Source organism: Rutilus rutilus (assembly GCF_951802725.1).
Source record: "Rutilus rutilus genome assembly, chromosome: 3".
NCBI lineage: Eukaryota > Metazoa > Chordata > Actinopteri > Cypriniformes > Leuciscidae > Rutilus > Rutilus rutilus.
Window position 1 is genome coordinate 23,162,101 of NC_140211.1, and position 23,397 is coordinate 23,185,497.

The following is a 23,397-nucleotide window of genomic DNA, read 5'->3' on the forward strand; positions in this document are numbered from 1 at the left end:
GAATCCCTGTGTGATGTTTATGCCTAAATATCTAAAACCCGTTATAGACATCTGAAAAGCTATATCGGTATTTGAAATCTGGAGGCCCTTACTGTTTATGGGGAAACAAACACTTTTCGAGAAGTTCAGTTTATAACTGAATTGACACATTCGTGTCAATTTTTATTTATTTTTTTACTGATGTTTCTTTATAAACTGAATATCCCTCATGAGATTTTCCATTTTTCTTTGGTCTTTGGCACAAATACTCCAGACACTGTGCAATCCTGCGTCTTTTCCCATAGACACACACACTATAATAGTGAAGGAAACACCATCGTGCTTTGACAGCTTGACGCCTGCATATTTTTTATAGACTTAAGTAGAATTTCCTCTTGTTTCATTCTAATCTCTGGCGTTTCAATAAAGCTTTGCAGTCCAAGTGCCAAGCACCTCTGTGAGAGCTGTAATCGGCTCACAGCACTATACTATAATTGAAGCAAGACCACTGGACTCATGGTTAAAGCCTCATTGTGCTTCAGAGGTAAGGTAGCAGACAGACCACACACACATATATATGTCCTCCTCACACATTCACACAGCTCATATTGATCTTTGGATTGTCAGTCCCAAAAAAAAAAAACCCACACATGAAAGTTCTGGCACTGGATCAGCCAAGCATACAAAGAGCTTAACCAAACATCAATGCATAGAAAAATGGATCCCTGACCACATCAAAGCATTTGTGACCACTGAGTTCAGTGCAGCCCTAAACTATTACAATTTACTATCGCTTTTAAGCATTTAAAAGCATTCACAGTTTGAAATATGAACAGTGTATCCATAAATAACCCAATGAATACATCTAAAAAGAGATAATTTAGCTCTTGTATGTCATACTATTATTTCTCTGTACAGCTATTCTTCCAATTATTGGATAAATATTTTTCTATAGAGGAAACGGTAGACAGTTTATTGTATTCTTTATTAATGATACCCCGAGGGACACACAACAGGATAACTTGCTTGCGCTCACATTTATTTATTTTATGTATTATTTATATGATTCCCACTGCAATTACTGATCTAAAAACTACAGCTGTCTTTTGCTTACTCTTTCACATATGTGCAGTGAATCAGTCAAATATGACGTGCAAAAGCTTGCAATTCTTTATGAGAATGTTACATGATGTTTAAAACTTGTTTAAAGTTATCAGCTAGTGAAACGGCTCTATTTCCAGGCATCCGGTTAACCCTCTGGACTGGAGCGGTGGCAGTAACTCACCAGAGTAAGCCTGTAATGATGTGAGGGGTTAACAGGCTAATGTCTTTATGAGGGGAAAATGCCACGTGTGCAATGCAAACCTTAATGTATCTCTCTGAGGAAACATGCAGAGAGTGTTATGGTGGATGTGGGGGGTGGAGTCACATGGTTTCCTTCAACTTGTCATGTTATAAAGGGGCAGATCTATTGGACAGAATGGACACTATAGGTAAAATGATATAGTTGGGAATACAACCTTATAAAGCAGACTACTGCGGCTAAATACAACATTATCTAGAAAAGTCTAGGTCAAATGTGCTTTTAAGCACATATAAACATATAGTGTGCTTGTAGTTGTACAAAAAATGTACTTGCAGATCATTTAATTATGAAATAAAAGGGCACTTAAGTGTGCATAGTTTCATGACTTTATGACAAGTATATTTTTAAAAAGTGCATGTAGTAATAGTGTCAAATTAAATGTTTTACTCTAAAGTAAATCATTATGTTCTAACAATACTTTGTGATGCTTTAAAGAAGTAATATTAACTCTAATGTGTCATTCGATAAGTGTAGGGGAAGATGGGGGTAGAACAATGTGCATTTACTTTTAAATTGTAACAGATATGAGTTTATGTGCAGAATCAGGATGATGATGCATCAGCACCATGTGTTATTAAGGGGAATAAATAGAAACATTTGCTAAAGTTGTCAAAGCACAAAATGTTAACATATTCAAAGAGGCCATCTTACCCCACTATTGGGGCAAGATGCCTCCCTATACCCCATGCAAAATTCTACAGAACGTACATGACTTTTGATATTCTTATTAATATTTATATGTTTTAATGTGCACATTTCTAAATCAGCTATTCTATTTAAAATTGTGTTTTTACAATTTAGTTGAATAACTAAATAACCGTTGACATACAAAGCAGAATCTCAGCAAAAGAGCTTCATACAAAAGGTAAATTTATTCTATGACTTATATACAGGCATATGAATATTTACATATCTAATTGCCCATATTTTAATTTAAGATAATTGCCATAATATCATCACAAATTCAAATGTAATGATTTTACTCAATTAGCCTATAGGTTTAAATTAATCACTTTAATAAATTACTTAAGTCCAACTAAAGTTGGTCGAAAAGTACTCTAGAATTCAGCTAATTGCATTTATTAAAAATGTACAAACTTTCATTTAATTGCATTTAACATGCAATTAAGTATCCAACAACATTACATTCAGTTTTTATTTACATATATTTCTTTAAAAGTATATTATTTCTGTAATAAGAACTCAAGTATACTAAGGCCCGATTGCACAGATAGGGTTTAGATTAAGCCAGGATTAGGCCTTAGTTCAATTAGGACATTAAAGTAGCTTTTATGAACGTGTGACATAAACTGACAAAAAAAAAAAAACATAATTGATGTGCATCTTGAGACAAAACAAAGACACTAACATATTTTAAGATATGTCAGTGCAAGTTGCTTTCAGTTAAGCCTTGTCTGTGAAACCGGGGGTAAAGGTATACTAAAGTATATTTCTTTTTCACAAGGGACCTCATTTAAATGGCTAGTTCACCCAAAAATGACACTTCTGTCATCATCTACTCACCCTCATGTCGTTACATTCCTGTATGACTTACTTTCTTCTCTGGATCACAAAAATGTTTCAAATATTTGTTTCCATACATTTTTGGGAGAATTAATACTTTGAAGTTTACCTATAATTTTCCATAATCCTATATTACACATCTTATTCCTTTTGTTTGTATTCCATAAAGCCCTTAGCTCATCAGCTACTCTCCTGTCTCCTTCCTGGAGGCCCTTACTTTTTCCCTTGGCCCCTGACTTCAGAGGAAGTGGTTTCTGTGCAGACAGCGTGTAGCTGGAACATTGTGTCATGTACATGGGAAGCTGTAACCAAAGAACTGCACATTAAAAGTTCCACTAGAGTAACGCTTTCTGTGCAGACAGATCTGGTGGACAGTCAAGCCAGAATTGAGGGTCTGCCTTGAATCTAACCATAAGTATGTGCTCTGGTGTATAATACTACCCTCTAGTGTTAATATTCTGTTAGTGAACAGAACACTGGGAAATATCCTGTCCCCTGTTGCATTGAACACACACAAATTCACACCCAAAGAAAACATTTTTACGTTAACACATAACTGCACTCATCACTGTCTATTATAAAACAACACTTCCAAGAAGTTCCTGTAGAACTTCGCTTCCAGATCCAGTCAAAATCATATCAAGGCCTATTAAGAGGAATTTCAGGCATGAGCAGATGCATGTTGTGCTGTTATCTCTGCTTCTTCTGTAGGTATAATTCCAGTATCTAGGTCTTTTTGAAGGTTCAAAAGCATGGCTTATCTCAGTCATGTCTGCTCATTGTTTTAATGAGCAGACGGTATACTCTGCATGTTTGGACAACATTATTTACAATTTAACTATAACAACAATGTTGCATTTAAATATAATCTCCCAGCACTATTCTAAACATCAGACATAATGACCCTTAACTGAACTGAAATGTTAGTTGACATAAAAATGATGAACGTTCTGTTATCATGTACTCACCCTCGTGTTGTTCCAAACCTGTGCAAGGGACACAAAAGAATGTTGGTAACCAAACCATTTATATTGAATGGGGAAAAAAAAGAAATATCTACTTATATGTTGCACAGAAGAAATAAAGTCATACAGGTTTGGAACAAAGTGATGATAAGTAAATGATGACAGAATCTTCATTTTTAGGTCCTTTTCATTTGGGTGAACTATGCCTTTATGCTAACTTAAGATAAAATAATGACCTATTTAAAAAAAGCTTTGGCAGTAGCCATGACACACTTTCAAACTAACTACGAAATTAAAAATTTGCAATATATGTTGCTTGCGAAAATGTACACCATTAAAAATTTTGGGGTCAAGAATCATTTTATTCAGCAAGAACGCATTAAATTGGTTAAAAGAGACAGTGAAGTCTTTTAAAGTGTTCCCAAAAAAATCTTTCAAATAAATGCTGTTCTTTTAAACTTTCTATTAAGAATACTGGTAAAATGTATCTTGGTTTCCACAAAAATATTCAGCAGCAGAATGGTTTTCAGCATTGATAATTATAAGAAATGTTTCTTGAGCTCCAAATCAGCATATTAGCAGCTTTGCTATTGCATGAATAAATTACATTTTAAAATACAAAAAAAATAAAACCTGAAACTTACAAAAAGAGTTTTTTTTGTTTTGTTTTTTCATTGAAAATTATGTAGTTATGAGATCTACCAAGAGGGGCTAACTGCTGAAAGTAACAAGTCTTTACTTACTGTAAAAATGGCCAGAAGTCAGTCATACAGGTTTGGTTCAGGTTTTGTCCTGATTTCTTCAAGGGGAGGGTCTATGGGCTAGTAACTGTAAATTTTTTGTTTTTGTTTTCAGATATTTCGATCTAATGAACAAAATAAGCTTGTGCAATTTACATATGAAAGAGAAAGGAGACAACGGGAAAAAATACGGAGAGCAGCAGCTTTAGTTTCTGCTCTGAACGCTGCAAGACCACACCGAACGCTGTGAGTGTTAGAAATCAGGAATGGTTAGAGAACATTGTGCTTGGTATGTTTATCATCTTCAGATCAAACTTGGGCTGACAAAGTTTAAATCCTGTCTGGCTAGTGTGCTTCCCATAAAGTTTACACGTTAGGGCAGTAGGCTGTCCAGTAGGCAATAGGTCATCTTTTGTGGCTGTTCGAACGCATTCGACCACATGAGCGTTCACGCTACGAAAGCAATACGATCAAATGCGTTTTGGACTACCTCAGGAAGTGGTCGAAAGTGGACAAGCTTTCCAGGGCCTGGGTGAACTATCCCCTTAAATTTGTTGTTCAACAAATGTAATTAGTGATGTAATATTTCTTAGGCCCACAAGAGGGCAGCAGAACATTAAAAAAAACTTCTCAGTCATGGATCTCCTGCAACAGTCATATGATAGTGATAGTCTAGTCATATGATAGTCAAACTCTTAAAATAGTTTTTCTAGCTCTTTATGCTTCTCTTTTTCTTTCTTTTTTAAGTATATGCATTTTAACTAAGCAATTCATATTTTTCTAAACATGTATCTCAACAACCTTAGAAACCATATTCCACCAAACACACTAGTATGTGTATTAATAAACCCACATGAATTAATTTGGGTCTTCTTCGGGCAGTTTTTAAGATTTCAGAGTGTCTGTCATTTTGTTTGCTTTCTGAATTTTGATTAGCAGCCAAGTTACAACATTTTTATTGTAGTAGGCCTAGATACTATAGAGAGAGAGGGGGAGAGTTTGAATATACAGTATGTTGTGTACAGAGAGCTAATACGATTATGACATGTAGAACAGGGTAATGCATTTGTGGACATCAATAATCTTCATTAGCCCATGCAGTAATCAGATTGACAGCATAGAGAGAGAGAGAGAGAGAGAGAGAGAGAGAGAGAGAGAGAGAGAGAGAGAGAGAGAGAGAGAGAGAGAGAGAGAGAGAGACTGTGTAGTAGTAACATGCTGAGCTCACTTCACTGCAGTATCCTGACTACAGGAGCACGGCTGCGGCGGCACTGATAGGCTCGGATACTGAGCGAGAGACAGCGACCAGACACTCCCTCCCTCTCTCTCTCTTCTCCTCCTCTTTCACAATCTCTCATGTCTCACTCTGCTGTCGTAGAGGCTGCAGACTGCACGCACTCAGTGAGTCCATCTCTTTCTCTCCATCTGTCCTGCTGTCTCACTCAGCATTTCAGGAACAGAAGCTGACTCTTCTGCACTCTTCTCTGCATGACTGTCACAAAGGTAAGCGTGTGCTGGAGCTTGTGAGGCTGGGAGGGGCTGCTGGGTTCGGGCTTCACTGCAGTGGGATGTTCTGCTGAATCTGTGACTGTAGTGTGCTGCAGTGCCGGACAGGTGGTGTGTGTGTGTGTGTGTGTTTATGCAGGTGAATCTTATACCTGCAGGATTTGCTGTGCGGTGCAAACTTCTATGTGCGTTTGTCCAACTGGATCCCTGTGTGTGTTTAATATGCGAGTGCCTGTCCCGCAGTAGGGCAGTGGGTCTTGGCTGGGTGAGGCATGTGTGTGTGTGTGTGTGTGTGTGTGTGTGTGTGTGTGTGTGTGTGTGTGTGTGTGTGTGCGCGTGTGTGTGTGTGTGTGTGTGTGTGTGTGTGTGTGTGTGTGTGTGTGTGTGTGTGTGTGTGTGTCTTTAGCAGACTGATTACGAAGGGGAGCTCTTAATCCAGTGCTGTCCTGCATTAAGCCTGAGCTGTGCTTTTTTGCTGAGGATGGACTGAGCATGTCACAAACTACAGTACGCATGAGATAAAAAGAAGAAAAGAGTGAAGGACTAAGAAGAAAAGAAGGTGAAAAGAAGGTGAAAAGGGATATAGGGTGAATTCAAGTAAAAAAGGGCCACTTTTTGGGATTGAGTCATGATGACATTTAAAAAGTAGCCCAATTTAGCTGAATTCTTCTTAGAAATATAAATGTGGATCAGGCTGTGGTAATTTGTCTTCATTGTGCATGTTTGAATGATCAAAATGTGTGTTTAAGTTTGATTCGCCTATGGCAATGGACTTTCACAGCTAAATTCCTGTCGCTGCTGGCTAAATGAACAAAATGTATAAAAATTGGAGAAAAATTACTATGAAATTAGCGTTAATGCAGGACACAAACAAACATGTTTGTTGTCAAAGTCTTCCTCCTCAGTCTGTAAAGCTGGAAACAGCCAGGTCTAAGCCTGATATTGTAGAGATGAACATATAAGACTGCGCTTTATAACACCACAACATCATAAATCATAAATAATTTATACCATACACACACACACACGTACATATAAAATTATAAATAATTAAATCTATAATACACCATACATTTTTTTATAATATTAAAATAATAAAAAAATCTAATAATATATTAAAAATATGTTTGATATCAAATTACATCTGGTTATTATTTAGAGTTCAGTCTCCACATGACGCAGGTGCTGACTGTGCAAGAACTGGTGTGTGTGTGTGTGTGTGTGTGTGTGTGTGTGTGTGTGTGTGTGTGTGTGTGTGTGTGTGCGTGTGTTCGTGCATGTGTGCGTGTGTGTGTTTTGCTCTGGTGGAGAAGGTTGAGATGTTGAGTAGGGGCTCGAGTGATGGATACTGTACAGAGCTAAATGACCTTGGAGCGTTTGTGTATGTGTGCTGACTGAGCAGAACAGTCCTCTGGGTCAGACAGTGAGAGACAGAGAGCGATTCCACTCAAGAGTGTGTCTCCATATGTGAGAGTGAGTGCACATATATACTAGTGTTTGACCACACAGCTGTGCGGCAGGATATCCTCACAGACTCTTGGAACTGAAATGGTCACACACCTCGCCTCGGATTGTCATGAAGAGGACAGGATGCATCTCTCACTGCAGGGCTATAAAACAGCTGGCTGCACGTCACTTCCTGTCGTGTTAAAATGTTATAGTTAATAAATCACTGTGGATGTTAATGTTAGGAACTACAGCCAAAAAAATGCCTCATATTCAAATAAATATTTTAATCAGTGAAAGGGGAACGAGTGTACAAAAATGCCTCTCACACAATCTACAAAAGCTGGATAGCACTAGTGTAGGGTGACCATATTCCAGGTCATGTCCGGCCGGGATTTCGAGATCGCCCAAAATATCCGCGATTCGGCTTTTGCTTTCTCGTCGCCATTCATTTTGTTTACATGTACACCTTTTGATTCAGTAGTACTGAATTAATTCCGATTGGTGAATCTGAATGTAGTGTTTACATGAACGCTAAACAAGTGATCGGTTGATGTGCGTGTTAGCATTGCTAAGAAAATTCCTGTGTTTTCGTCTCGATCGGGATCCGTGTGAATCAGAATGCATGACCTGCAAAGCTGGCACGTACGTGTCAGTGTCAAATAACGTAATAATGTAAACATAATGAATGGTGACTGTAGAAAGCAAAAGACGAATCCCGGGCATTTTGGGCGATCTCGAAATCCTGGCCAGATATGTCCTGGTTAAACAGGACGTACGGTCACCCTACACTAGTGGGCTAAATAATTACAAAAAATATAGCACAAATTATTTTAGTTAAATATTTGCCATAAAAAAAAAAAAGGAAAGAAAGAAAAGAAAAGAAATTCATTGATGTTTAACTAGCTATGGCCCGGGAAAAATACCTTATTTAAAAAAAAAAAAATCTAAAGTTTAAAATTCCTTTAAAAAGCAAAAATTAAATTAAAAAGTCCAACCACCTGAAAGCCACTCCCTAATTCCCACACTAACTTAGAGGCATGAAATGTACAGAAACACAGTAATCCATTTCATATAAAGACGCAAACAAAATGGAAGGACTGGATGGAAAGCTGAAGGAGGGGTTAGAGATCATTCTGTCTCCTAGGGTGGAAGGTCAACACATGTGCCCTCATGCCTTTGTTTAAAGCTGAGCATATATTTCACCTTGAGACAGAAATGCCATCAGATTCACCAGTAATTTGAGGAGAATGGACCCATTGGGTAAATTTCGTCCCCAATATCAAGGCACAGAGCCAGGCAGACGTAAATGTGCTTCATGATCACTAAGTGTGCTGTGAGTGTATTTATGGGGATATTGTGAGAAGAGTCCTCATCTATGGTGTGTGTGGGTGGGTTTGCACATATGTGCATGACAGTAGGTCAAGAGGAAGGTAGGAAGCTTACAGGTGTGTTTATAAAGCTAAGAGAAGATTGCACATATAAATTGCACAGAAGCACAATTGACAGGATTGTGTGAGTGACTGAACGGGCCCTGCGTGGGTAGGAGGACTGTAAAGTTGCAGGTGTAAGACATTATCATAACTGACCTCATGCACAGAGTGGGTGTTGTGTTTTGGCAGAGGTGTGGGTGTGTGTGTGTGTGTGTGTGTGTGTGTGTGTGTGTGTGTGTGTGTGTGTGTGTGTGTGTGTGTGTGTGTGTGTGTGTGTGTGTTTGTGTGTATGCACAGTTGCACACTATATGTATGTAGGCTATATGTTACATACATTTTAGAGCTGCACGATTCTGGATAAATTGAGAATCACATTTTGTTTAAATTAGAGATGATTCTCCGACGATTCTGAATAGACAACTGAAATTAGACAACAAAATAACATGTAATTTGATTCTGACAAAATGAATGATTCAATAACAAATAGATTTTTTAACAGTCACTTGTTGCCACCTACTGCCGTAATGATGTAATTGATTCAATCTTTATTTGAAGAGTCAAGTTATTTTCAAAAGGTGATTTTACTGTTTATATCCAAACTATAAACTTTTACCAAGCTAATTTGTGACATTTTGATTATTGTAACAAAATAAATAATGATACTGTGTGGTTGAAAAGAATGTTCGTGAAGCTGTTTCTTAAACATAACAACTGCTCTCTCTGGGTCAACAGCAGCACCAAGGCAGATTTGGATGTTAGTTGAGATCGTACTTGTCAAAGGTTTAATAGACAGAGCCGAATCGCCATAAGATTGCGGTCTTTTAACGATTAATTGTGCAGCTCTTAAGGCAGGGACACACCAAGCCGACGGTTGGATGTTGGGCAACGTGGGGCCATATTTGAGCATCGGTCGGCTTAGTTTTTTAGGTGTGTTCTGCACTGTTGGCTCTATTCAGACACCATTGGGTTTTTTTGGGCCGATTCAGCATGTTGAATCGGCTTCGGGCCGTCGGTGAGAGAACTCAGCTTAGTGATGGAGTCAGTGCACGAGAATAAAGGAGAAAGTGATGACAGCGAGCAAAGAAGACGGTACAGACAGAAGGCTGTTCTAATTTTACATCATCTTACCTGAGCATTCCAATGCATTCATAATAACATGAGCCGATGGATCAGCGTGATTGATATTCAAAATGGTAAGCAAGCGCTGCTTTGTTTATGGTTTATCTGCAGTGCAGTCCTAGTTTCAGTTTCCCTTTTTGAATGAAGATAATAGACAATCGAAACTTGCTGATATAGACAGATTGCTTACAAACAGGCGCAGAACGCACATGCTAGTTGACAGTCGCCTTTAGTCCTTTTTGGTGTGTTCAAGCACAGCTTTTTGGCTGAGACGCAGCAAACGAAAGGCAACAACACAGTCGTCTTCCTCTCACACACACTTTTGTTGCCGCTAGTTCCTTGATTTCGGCTTGGCGTGTCCCGGGTTTTATACACGTGTGAGTTGTAGGATTAGCCTATGTGTTGGTACCTCATAGATGTGAGGATATTAAATCCTACATACAGATTTGTGTCCAATCAAATGCTCTCTAGAGTCCTTCAATATATCCTGCCCAAACTTTCATATCAATAGGAAATAGTCTCTGTTAATCACAGTATCCCTAAAGAATATCTCTAAAGAATTCCTAACAAAACTTCAGCAAAGCATGTTAGTATAAATCACAACTATCAGAGTAATGGCAGGCACAAAGTGTATTAGTACATGCTTGATTTGGACCCTGTTTTTTGTTCTATCCTCAAAGGGAATCTTATAATTTGGACTGAAGTTGCTGGCTATTATGCCCTATGCAGGCAGTGTGCACACACGCTGAGAAGAGTCACATTTGATCCAAATCCTTACAGCTAGCTTAGCAACCCAAACCTCCCGCTGGCCAATGTGCTTATACAGAAAACATCCAGTAATGAACAAATGACTAAAAGGTCCTGCATTTTTCTTCAACTTTTATATGAAGCCTGAGAAAGTGCTTGTCCATATTATGTGGTGAGAACTAACTATTCAAACTCCACAGAGACTGAGAGTTTCAGTGGGACTGACGGTAGAAAAGGAAAGGGGATCATGTCATTTATAAATATCCTGCTCAGCTCCTGCAGAGCTGTAGTGAACGTGAGGTAGAGACACTGGGAAGAGGATGTGCTTCCTGTGGTCCTGGACTGGTGAGTGAGTGAGTGAGTGCAGTGGGAGACACTGTAGATAAACAGCAGCTGTGGGACATCAGTGTGTGATGTTCACACGATCTTGTTATTCCCATTGTCTGTCTTAGCTGTGTTTTCAATCCTACTCCAAGGCATAGAAATTGAGAAAATATTATATTAAGCAACTTGCCTTGAGATATCTGTATCTTTTTGCAACTGCAATCCTAGATGCATAGACACACTTACACACTTCACTAACTGTCAAGAAGAATAAGTCCACTCACAATGTTAAAATATCTATGAAAACAGCACTTCAACTTTTGGCTCAATCAATGGCTTCAGTTTTGAAAACAGTCTTTATTTTTGCAATCCCATTTTTGTGTCCCTATGTGTATACTGTGTGTAAGAGGTCCAACAGTGGAACATGGGGCCAGAGAAGGAAATGCTACAGCCTACACAAATCAAACAGTGTGGGAGAGGGAACTAAAGAAAAAAAAAAATGAAGATAGGTCATATGCTTACGCTCTCAGGATTTCAACACACTCCTCATACAAGCACCGTCTCATGAAAATGGAGCTCATTATCTGTAATGCAGTACAGCAGCAACACATCCCATGCAGTGATCCCACTGACCAATGACTCCTATAAATGTGCTTGTCAAGATAATGAAGTGAACAGCACTTTCTTTCACCCATGTTATATGACAGGCTATATGTTGCATTAAACAAATAGTCAATAGCTCTGTTCTGTAAACAGAGTTTGATTTTTGTTATCACTATGAATAATAGGTACAATCCCAGTAATCATATTTACTCATTATAGTTCCTGTTCATGTACATGTCAGGTTTCCAATCACTTATGTGTTATAATTTCACACCTTGACCTCTATGAGTTCATCAAAACAAAGATTAGACTGCATATCAACACTGGATTTCACAATTTCGGATGGAGCTGCCATAATTAGTTTTGATATGCCAGTTGTCTTATAGCACTAGCTGTTAAACATTAAATAAAATTTATGCAGAAAAAAAATATATACCAATAAAGCAGACCTTGCATCCCATGGGTTCAACTGAACAAAATTTTCACTGTTTGAAATTGGCGCAAAATAGAAATGGAAATTGTAGCCACCGAGGTAGCCAGAGCTCAGCCAATAATTAATTGTTCCATCATAGTTAATGCATGTTGTCTTCTTACAGAATAAAAATCTTATCATGTGTTTTTATGCAAATTATTGTACTTTTATATGCAATATTCAAAAAGTACATAAAAATACATGGGTGGCATCCATGATCATTAGCAAGCCCATAGAGACTCGGCAGATAACAACTGGAATGCCTGTCATAAATCCATAAATCCATCCCTCATCCCTTTCACATTTAGTAGCCTAAATATTATGGCTAATGTTATGCTTTCAGCTATTAATACGTGTGTAGTACTCTTAACTCTGTTTAACAAATTTTCTCTTGTTTAAATCCATTTCACAGATTCTCTTTTCTCATCCGAAATTAGCACAGAAATTGTGAAAAAAAAAAAGTATAGGCTATAGCAAAAAAAAAAAAGGAAAAAAAAAATAGCAGATTGCCTGGGCCTGGTCATAAGAGAGAAAGCACAATGGGAAAATTATGAAAATGTTTTTGATACTTCAGGCTGAAGTAAACAATACCTACAAGTTGTCTGAGGTTATAGCCGCAAAAGGAAAAAGAGAGCAGCTTTCTTTGTGAGCAGAGAGAAAGAGAGAGGTCAGCTGAGTGCTGTGAAGGTTCACATTCCTTCCCAGCATTCTCTGGCCCTAAGCAGTGTTTTTTGAAGTGATATGCCAAAAACTCCAGCCTTATATTTTTTTAGAAAACGCATCAGTGAGAAAGTGCAAAGGTGTGTGTGTGTGTGTGTGTGTAAGAGCAATGTTAGAAACTGCACTTTTATAACAGCATGGACTAGCTATTCCAGCGAGAGTGATCAATATTAATATAAACACCATTCAGAACATGATACCATACGATCAAATATATTAAATTCAGTTCTACACAACTCTATACACTTTATGGCAATAGGCCAACAAAAACCAGCTTGGATGGAGAAATCCAAAGTGGAAAATATGGTCTGGATAGAGAGCAAGCTTGGAATGAGAAATGCATTATGTCTTACAGGCCTCAGGTAGAAACTCAGTGTTGTGAAAAGCGAGTAAAAGAAGCAGGGATCAAAACCCATGTGAGCCTGGACTTATGGCAGCCCAGACTTCCTTCAGGCAGTTTTCAAATCACTCAGCTCTCCCTCCAGCCTCCAATTAATCAAACTTCACAGACGAAACAAATCCCACACAACAAAACAGAGCAGGAGGATTCAGAGAAAGAGACCGGTAAAAAGACATAAGAGAAGATGCAAGAGTGAGAAACAAAAAGAAGCATGATATGAGAAATCATGTTTTAAGAGTGAGGCAATGTTGTGGACTTTTTCAGAGAAAAACAAAAAAAAGTGTGGCACCGCTTGACAGGACCCGAGACCTGAACAGACAGATTGCCAGGTGGAGGCCCACTGACACAGATTTTTAGCTCAACCACTCCAACTGTTCATTGCATCTGTTTGCAGATCTTGACTATGGCTACAAATGTTACATGCCACTATTTATCATCCAATCAACATCCATCAGATCCATAAAGGACACTCACATTCATGCATGCCTTTGTGCAGAAACAGAAATCTGTCAATAAAGAAAATTGATTTCTTCAAAACAATCACACAACAGGTCAGGGAATGTAATTGCATTAGGTCTTTAAAAATCATATGGAGCGGTGAAATTGTAATAATATTTTACTTTTTTTTTCTGTATTTTTGATCAAACAAATGCAGCCTTTGTTTGCATAAGTAAACTATTGAAAAAATATTTAAAAATCTTACCGACACCTAGGGCTGTAGTCAAGACCACCTTTGTCGAGTCCAAGACAAGTCCAAGACCAGGACTACCAGGCTCACGAAAAAGACCCGAAATGCCCATAGTTATTAAGTGGCCAGTGTTTCACTTTCCCTCCAATAATATTTTGTTTTAATATCGCGGCGACATATGTGTGATTACTGGGAACATAATAAAGACTCCTGGACTCGGTCGAGACCAAAAGCCATATTTGGCAAGACCAGTGGCCGAGACCGAGACAAGTCCGAGTCCGAATACCAGCGAGTCCGAGACAAGTCCGAGACCATAGAAAAACGGTCTCGAGTCCGGACTCGAGTCCAAGACCGGACTCGAGTACTACAGCCCTACCGACTCCTAGGTTACAGCTGCAGGTAATTGCCTCAAAACAACCTTGCACCAAATTTCTCACTAGTGCTTGTATTAGATTTCACAGAAATTATTGTTAATGTCCTTGAATGCGACCTTAATGATGCCACCTTCGCTGATGTTTTTGCTTAACATCATCTTGCTCAGCCTCTCATACAGCTGTTTTACATTTGACACTACCCTGAGCACATTTCAGAGTACACCTTGCAAAAGCCAATTTTAGCTCAGAGTGCTGTGCTGGCAATCACACTGGAACAGAATCCTGCCTGCAATGAGAAACAGTCAGAAGAGATTAGCCAAGCAGGAAGACGACAGGCTAATACGACATTGTCATGTCACTGTGGAAGGTCACAGTGCTCATCAGCAGCTGGGTAACACTATTACGGGATGCCAGCTTCTCAGGTCTGGCTGCTGTTGTGTTGTCATACGCTTTGTTGTTTCAGCTTTGTAGGTCGTAAGGAAATGTAAAAAATAGTGAAGGTAGAATACAGTCAAGTAGAAATAGGAATATTATAACAACAGAATGTTTAGAACTTACTACATGCAATCAAACAATTTGACATTGACAGTCTACTAAGAAAGAATCTGTCATTAAAAACCCCATATTGATCGACCACTATTCTATACCTTTTACACAATACCTAGGTTATGGTATTGCTGTCATTTTGGGTTTGGGTGTGGTGTGTGTCTGGCTAATTTATCCAGGCCAGATGGCATGTCTGAGCCATGATGCTCCTCTCCTGTGTAGACTTACACAGGGGGCCAGAGACTGCAGGGGAGAAAGTCTGTCCACTCAGCAAAGCATCGCCAAATCTGAAGCCATAATCCAATTTACAAAAGGACTTTCTCCAAGATGGAGAATGCTGGAGAGGCACTAACCTATGTGCAGCTTTCATAGGATAAGAAAGCACAACACAAACTGAGCAGTACAAGGGGTGAGACAGTGAATGTGAGAATGGCACCAAAGCAAGCCTTTTTAATCTATTTTAATCTATACTTTAACTCTGAAATATAAATATATTGCTAACCAGTCTGGGATTGCCTTCTCTGTGGAAGATACAGGTGCTGAGGACTTTAGAATTTGACCAAAACAAGGTATCGTTAAAGTGTTTTAGAATTAGTCTGTGTCATAAGCATGTCTATGACCGCATTTACATTACATGGTTCCAGTGACATATATATACTTGCAAAAACTTGCAATTCAGACTTTTTTTCTTGTAATTGTGAGTTTATTTCTCGAAATTCTGACTTTTCTCAGAATTGTGAGATATAAACTCGCAATTGCACGTTATAAGGTCCAATTCTAAGTAAAAAAAAATCTCAGAATTGCAAGTTTATATCTTTCATTTCTGACTTTATATTTCATAATTGCATGTTATAAAAGTCAGAATTTACTTCTGTAAAAAAAAAGTCAGAATTGTGAGATGAAAAGTCGCAATTACCTTTTTTACTCAGTGTCAGTGACAAGCTTCCATAGATATGACCCACGAACGTGTAAGCAGGAAAAAAACACATGGATTCCGATATTCTCAGATTGGTTTCAGGCCTCATTCATATGTGGAATTAAATTTGATACGTGCATCTGTGTTTGCCATATAAAGAGACAGATCGGATACATTCGCCCAGGCTCCAACAAGGGCTCTCCTCTTTTTTCTTCCTGACCTTTAAAGATGGTACAGAAAGCAAAAGCTTGTATTTTCATTTCGTCTGCATCCATTGCAAATCACATTTAAAAGATGATGTAAGCAGGTCGTTAAAAAATCTGATATAGTCAACAAATCAGAATTGGGCATCAAGACCTGCAGTGTAAATGTGGCCTTCAAATAATGCCTATAGGTAGGGGAATCACTATATTTTGGAACTAATAAATAACCCACTCTCAATCATTTCTATTTCTGCAAATTCCTGTAAAAATTTTACTCAGCAATGTTACTCGCTTTAGAAATGATGGACTGTATGGACTGTGAGGCTTAGTATTAAAGTATTAATATTGTGTTTAGTATTACTATTGTGTTATTGACAAAGGTTTTGTCAGGTATTATTATTGTGTACTGTCATACTACAGTACATATTTAACTCTTTTATCTCTCGGGGAATTTGTTTTAGCAGCTATCAATCATAAAACAGCATAAATGAATTCATTTTGACAGGTGAAGTGGATATCTACTGAATCAGAGATGACAGGCTGTTAGTCTTTATGCAAGTTCGCGGGACTCTTGGCATTCTGAAGCTAGGAAATATGTAGGTTGGGATGGAAGTAATTTTGCAAAGTGCATCTACATCTGTGTTTGAGCTCTCTAAATAATGAAAAGTATTCTGCCAGCAGAGAGCAGCTCCTGCGGTAAAGAAATGTTGCATGTCAAAGTCAAAGAGAATGGGCTTTAACCCCATTTGACCGCCTCTCTTAAAAGAACAGATCCAAAATAACAGATCTGGTGCACCTATCTGAAAATAACGATATTTTGGTCTATTTTGTTTGTATCTTGAGCACTTGCCAGATGGCCGTCATTGCAAATGGGGCTCATGTTTTTGTTGCATGCGGTTCAGAGCTGGCATCAGGACATCTCAAGCTGCTTCAGAAAGCTCACACACATAGCAGTCACTCTGTATTCTCTATGTCTACTTTCATTCAGAAGCTTCTTATTTCATGCTGAATTGGTCACACATCTTAGCGGAACAAAATGTCATTAGTGAATCCTATGTCATTTGATTGACAGATAAGCATAGGGCTGAGTCACTGTCTAGTCTAATGGTGACCATAATGATCACCCCACCTGCATCTACTTCCTGCCACCCTTCCCCCTCCATCTCTTAACGTGTGCCATCCTTTGTTCTTCTTCTCCTCACCTCTCCACCGTAATCCCCATCTATCCATATGTTGGTTCTGCTTATCACACCCTGACCATTAACAACAGGGAGGTTAGAGAAAGGAAAACAAACAGCTCCTCTCCTGAGAATGACAGTCTCTAGGGGACGCTCTATAGTGATGCTTGAGAACACAAGATGAAAAAGTGAAAAAGAAAAAGTGTCTTTTTAACACTGATTTTGAATGTTAATCAAATAACCAAAGCACTGTACAGTATTATGTTATTTTTACAAAGTCAAAAGTTAGTTACATAGAGATGTTACATCTAGAAGAATATCTGTAATCACATTAACAAGTGATCATAGATGCAAGAAAGTCATGTTTTGCACGTTACGAAGTCAGATAATGAACAAACTTTGTTTTGTTTGAGTGCTTTGTTTGCGCAAAAAAAAACAAACATATCTGCTCTTACGTCTACATGCATGCGTCGTGGTGCCTTTTTGTGAAAGTAGTAAATTATGTTTTATTTTTGTGCAAACAAAGTACTCGGATTGCTTCATAAAATTGAGGTTAAACAACTGGAGTCACATGGATTACTTTTATGATGTCTTTGAAAGCTCTCTGATTTCATTAAAAATATCTTAATTTGTGTTCCGAAGATGAACGAATGGCCTATGGGTTTGGAATGGCATGAGCGTGAGTAATTAATGACAGAATTTTAATTTTTGGGTGAACTATCCCTTTAATTGAAAAGTGTTGACAAAGCATGTTGATTGGTGGTGAGTGTAGTCCACTACAAGCCAAAAAGGACAGTGAATAGGACAAATAGGACAGTGAATTGTTTCTAAATAATTTAATACTTTAAATAAAGCTTTAATATATATATATATATATATATATATAAAATTTTTTAAATAAAAGTCTGAAGTACAAAACAGTTTTTAAAACATTCTGGTTTTGATATCTCATGAAGTTGGTTGACTAAGGCCTAACTAAGAAATTAAAATGTAAGGAATAACTACATAATTCCCATACTTTACCTTTCCCATCTGTGTAATTTTAGTTTTCATAACTTGCGCTTATGCTTAAATGTGCAAAATAGTTATAATAAAGAGAAAGTAATTGACAAAACCTCTGAGTTAGTCTATGGACTTATCAAAAGGATTTATCAATATTTTCTGCTTCTTTATGGAAGCGCTTCGGTTAAAGTCAAGACATTTTTTTTTTTATAAAATAAAATTCATACATAAGGAATAGAGGCTACAGAGTGTAGAATAAAGAAAGGAGGAGGGTGTGCTTACTGCTTCCTTGATAGAAAGCATCTTTATAAGCATAACTGGACCTTAAGAGCAGAGCAAAGCTGTCCTTGACTTTGTGTCTTTCAGCACGACAACAGATAACCTCCTCTTTCATTATTTTCTGCTTTTTCTGTCTGATAACCCTCAAGGACATCCTGTCCCTAAGTGCATGGACAACAACACTCCGCTTATATGATATGAAAAGTATTGAAACTTTTCATATCATAAATAAATATTGAAAAGTATATGAAAAAGTATTGAAATTGAAAAAAGATTATGAATAATCCAAATAAAACCTTTAAAATGTATCAATTTGAATGTAAGAAATGTGCCTTGGCAGAAAATTAATGCTTACATTTCACAGAAAATGATTTGGTGCTGAGTAGTAAAGTTACGATTTACAAAAGAAGGATATTTCTTAATGTTTCTTTCTCTTATTTGGTCTCCCCGTTCCATAAAACCACTTCCCTTCAGTCTTTCAGCTTTCAGCTTCAGTAGTGCTGTGACCTGACTGCACCCATCCTCTCTGTCTGATCCCCTACAGAGACAAAAAGGGAGGAAACTGGTGGTCTTGTTTCTTGTGTGTTTTTGAGGAAGTATGTCATGATACACTAAATACATTTCCCAATGATCCTAAATCAACATCCTGCTGTTTAGAATCATGGCAAAATAAATCATATTTTACCTGAGCTGTGAATGTGAGTTGCTGCTGTCTGTATTAAACGTAATAAAAAGACTTTGTGCTGTAAAAGAGAAGTCAAGAAATGCCTTTATCTTGAGTTGTACTCGGGCTGCAAAAACTTGACCACTGTAGTCCGATTCACAAACAAATAACTGAGCTGATTCTTATTAGTCACTCAAAAACATACAGCGCAACCAGTGTAGTCTGATTCCTAAACTAATGACTCTTATGACCCGGTTCTTTAAATGAATAGTTCAAATGGACGAGTTACCGATTTAAATCAGTCTGATACTTAATCAATATCTTATTGCATTATTATTTTTAGTGATGTATGACATATCAAAAGTTGTGAAATCAGTCAAGACAATCACTGGAAGACCCCCTACCCACACGGACCCCCTGACCCCTAGTGTAAAACAATGCAGATTTTTCATAATTTTTCTCCCTTTTAACAATTAGGCCAATGTGAAAACCTGTTAAAACCTGAGTGTCAGTTGATACTCGCAGCTGCATCTGCATAGTCTGGTGGAAAAAGACAGCCAAGCAGAAAGACAATAACAAACAAAGGGCACCCCAATACACAAAACACCCTCCAGTACAGTAGTAATGAGGGTCTCTATCCCATCTCTGAGCCGTTTTCCTCCCTCCCCAGAGTTCTGTCTTCTCTGAGAATTGAAGAGATTTAAATGCCCTTCAGCTCTGACAAAATCATTCTGTTCAGGAACTTAACTTATACATGGTATTATGTTTTCCTCAAGGTATTGTCAATGCTGAATAACATAAGCTCATGGCTTAGGATGATCTCATTGCACTGTACATGCACAAATATAGCGAATCTAGTGAAAATACACTCTAAACACTGAGAAAATACGTTATCATTTGCAACTTGGTGGCCGTATCAGGTAAATATCATGTTGTCCTCATTATATCTGTCTGCACTGAGTAAATGCTGAATTTTCTATAGCAAAGTCTGTGCTAAAACCCAAGTCACCAGCATTCATTCTGACTTTTCTGTGTGTGAAAGGACAGCATGCAGCTTGACCTGGCTTTCTCTCAGCTGTATTTCATTCACAGCTGGAGCCAAAGCTGCCAAAACAGGCAGTGGGTCTCCAGGCTCAAGAGTTATTTAACTCCCACAGAGACAGAATGGCATCGGAACTAAGAAGCAGGAACTGGAGCCTAGCTAATGCCCAACAAAGACGGGCATGGTGAGGGGCTGAAAGCAGTCTAACTAACAACCAACTGTGGCCCTCTGGAGGCCTTTCATCCATTTGTGTGCCACATTTTAAAAACAGAAGACGCTTGCTTCCTGTCTTGGAAGCTGTTGGAATATTAGTATCTTTGAGTGATTCATTGCATGAATAATATTCATAGGCAGAGTTGGTTGGGGATATCTAATATTTGGATGCTGTAATGGAGTGATACAGTACATTAATAGCGTTTTCCTTTCAAAATGTCCACAGTACCGTTTTCAAGCCTCCACACTAAAATGTTGGAAAATCTTACATTCACCTTACTGTGCATGCGTAAAACCTCCTAAAAGCTCACTGAGATGATACAGATGGAACAGACATAATAAAGTTCTCATGCTATTCTTCTAGTAGGATCATTTTATTTAGAAAATTATCTCACCATTCACTGATGCGTCCAGTAGCACTCAGTCACCATTATATGTATGCGTCACATGACTAAATGTGTCATTGTTTTCAAATACCTCCGATTTCACAGTCCACACTACAAAGCGAAAATGCCGTTTTCAAATCTATCCACTTGGGAAAGCATCTTTCAAAAAGCTCAGTTTTTGCAGGACAAAAATGCTTTCTCCGTGTGGACGTAAGGCCAAAACGGAGAGAAATGAAACCGTATTAGTGGCCTAACTTTTAAGTACAGACCTGCAATAAATGGTAGAAAGATGCATTAATGGATGGTATAAAGAAAATCAAAAACATAGCATGCAGAAGAAACTGAAAAAGTCAATAAAGAGTGTAGTCTCTGGAGTCTCTCTATCCTGCAGCAAAAAGAGCACATGTGTGCACAAGCTCACATACAGTGGTACACGCACATCACACAAATCATTTTCTCTCAAACAGTCTGCTTAATTTGCAGTGACACCATCCTAGACAAAATGATACATGCTTCAGTACTTTTGTGTTGCCAGAGTTTTGACTAACAGCATAAAATCTGGTCCAGAATGAAGCTTGTTCTACCCAGGAAAAAAACATCTGACTGACAAATACATACATACCAACCACAGCTTGTTTATTTTTTACATGTCGTTTAGGGGCTAGGCTGATCTGAAATAGACTTAATTACAGTAATAGACCAGTATCAGAATTTTTTTTTTTTATAACATTTACCGATTATTTCACAGAAATTGAAGCTGAACTTCATAGAGTGCATCAAATAGCCTAAGTACTGTAAATTTCAAAGATTAAAAAAATAAAAATAAAAAAAACTGTGATTATCTCTTTCTGAAAAGCACTAATACTATTAGCTCGGTACACTCTCAAAAAATGTTACTTTCAGGGGTACAACAGCTTGAGGCAGTACTCCTAGAGAGACTATTAGTGAAAGTGGCATGTGAAGGCCAAGTGTGGTAACCATATTCGAATTTGTCCTCTGCATTTAACGCATCCAAGTTAGTGCACACACATTAGGAGCAGTGAGTAGTGAACACACACACTGCAAACCTGTGGACACACACACCCAGAGCAGTGGGCAGCCATATTTGCAGTGGCGCCTGGGGAGCGATTGGGAGTTGGGTGCCTTGTTCAAGGGTAACTCAGTCATTTCTTGCCGGTATTGAGACTCAAAACTGAGACCTTCAGGTTACCAGTCTGACTCTCTCACCATTAGGCTAGGCCATGACTTCCCCCTACCCCATCCCTACCCCATTTAATGGGTAGATAAGGTGTCCCGTTAAAGGTACTTTCTGTGTGACAAGCTGTTGCACCCCTAAAAGTGCACGTGTAACTTTTTTCAGAAGTGCTTCAGATGTGCTCTTACTGCCAGAAGTTACATAGCACCAGCCAGTCACATTAACACGGGCAATTTCGGCCAAATCTTGCCATTTTGCGGGCAAATGCATCAGACTGTCATTAAACAGTGGGCGGTCCTTGGGTGTGCCATCTAAGGGTGAGACTAAGCCTTCAGTGCATGCGTACACACACATCCTTTTGCAGGTCTACCTAGTGATGTTCTTAAAATGAACATATTAACTTTACTTGGGGCTAAACATCAATATGTATTCTCTGGACAGTATTTGCATGAATGCATGCAACAGTCAGACAGCCCAGACTACAAAATATCTGTAGGGTGTTTTACTGACACATGGTGAACAGAGAGCAGAGCTGAAGGGGACGCCAAGGAGAGAGTGCTGTTGCACTAAAGTTAAATAAATCTTGTCTGTCTGCATAGAGGTTGTCAAGAGCTAGCCAAATATACCATTTAATCATTCAACATAATTAGAGAGAGAAAGACTTTTGTTTTTATCATAGACCTGAGAACGCTCCGGACAATTCCCAAGGTCTTATTAACATTCTCCTGTTTATTTCTAATAATATCACATAGCATAATTATAATTCTTTGAGAAGCTGTAAATCAACCAACAACAGAACAACATACCAGCCTCTCACATCTTCGGCATGTACAGGATCAATTTAGGACGTCCTACCAAAAAAAAAAAAAAAAAGATTTTACTCTGTTTAACATAGTAAATATAACTGGTTGGTTAAATACAATGAACGTGATTACATGGTCAACCTTCAGCCAATCTATCTGTAGATTTCACAGACCATATCTGCTGAAGCAAATTATGCCTTAAGAAATTGAACATCATACTTATTAATCTGTACTATAGGCTGCGGAACAATAAATCCTACAAGCAAGAGGCAATTCAATTATGAAGAAAATATACACTATGGTTCAGTAGTTTGGGGTCAGTAAGATTTAGGATGCATTAAATTGATCAAACGTGACAGCAAATAAATGCTGTCTTTTGAACTTTTTATTCATCAGGGAAAATAAATGTATCACGGTTTCCACCAAAATGTTAAGCAGCACACTGTTTTCAACATTGATAAGTATTAAGACATCAACATTGATAATAATTAGGTTTCCTGGGCAGCAAAGCAGAATATAAGAATGATTTCTGAAGGATCATGTGACACTGAAGACTGGAGTAAT

General features: G+C 38.1%; 1 protein-coding gene across 2 annotated transcripts in view; it reads left to right on the top strand.

Moving 5' to 3' along the window:
* The first annotated feature begins 5,800 nt into the window (after positions 1 to 5,800).
* coro2ba (coronin, actin binding protein, 2Ba) overlaps positions 5,801 to 23,397 on the top strand; it is a 34,890-nt gene continuing 17,293 nt past the window's right edge. For both annotated transcript variants that reach the window (XM_084405128.1, XM_084405127.1), the window contains exon 1: positions 5,801 to 6,077. In XM_084405128.1, coding sequence (XP_084261254.1) covers positions 6,063 to 6,077 — 15 coding nt within the window. In that variant the 5' untranslated portion in view covers positions 5,801 to 6,062. The remainder of the gene's footprint in view (positions 6,078 to 23,397) is intronic.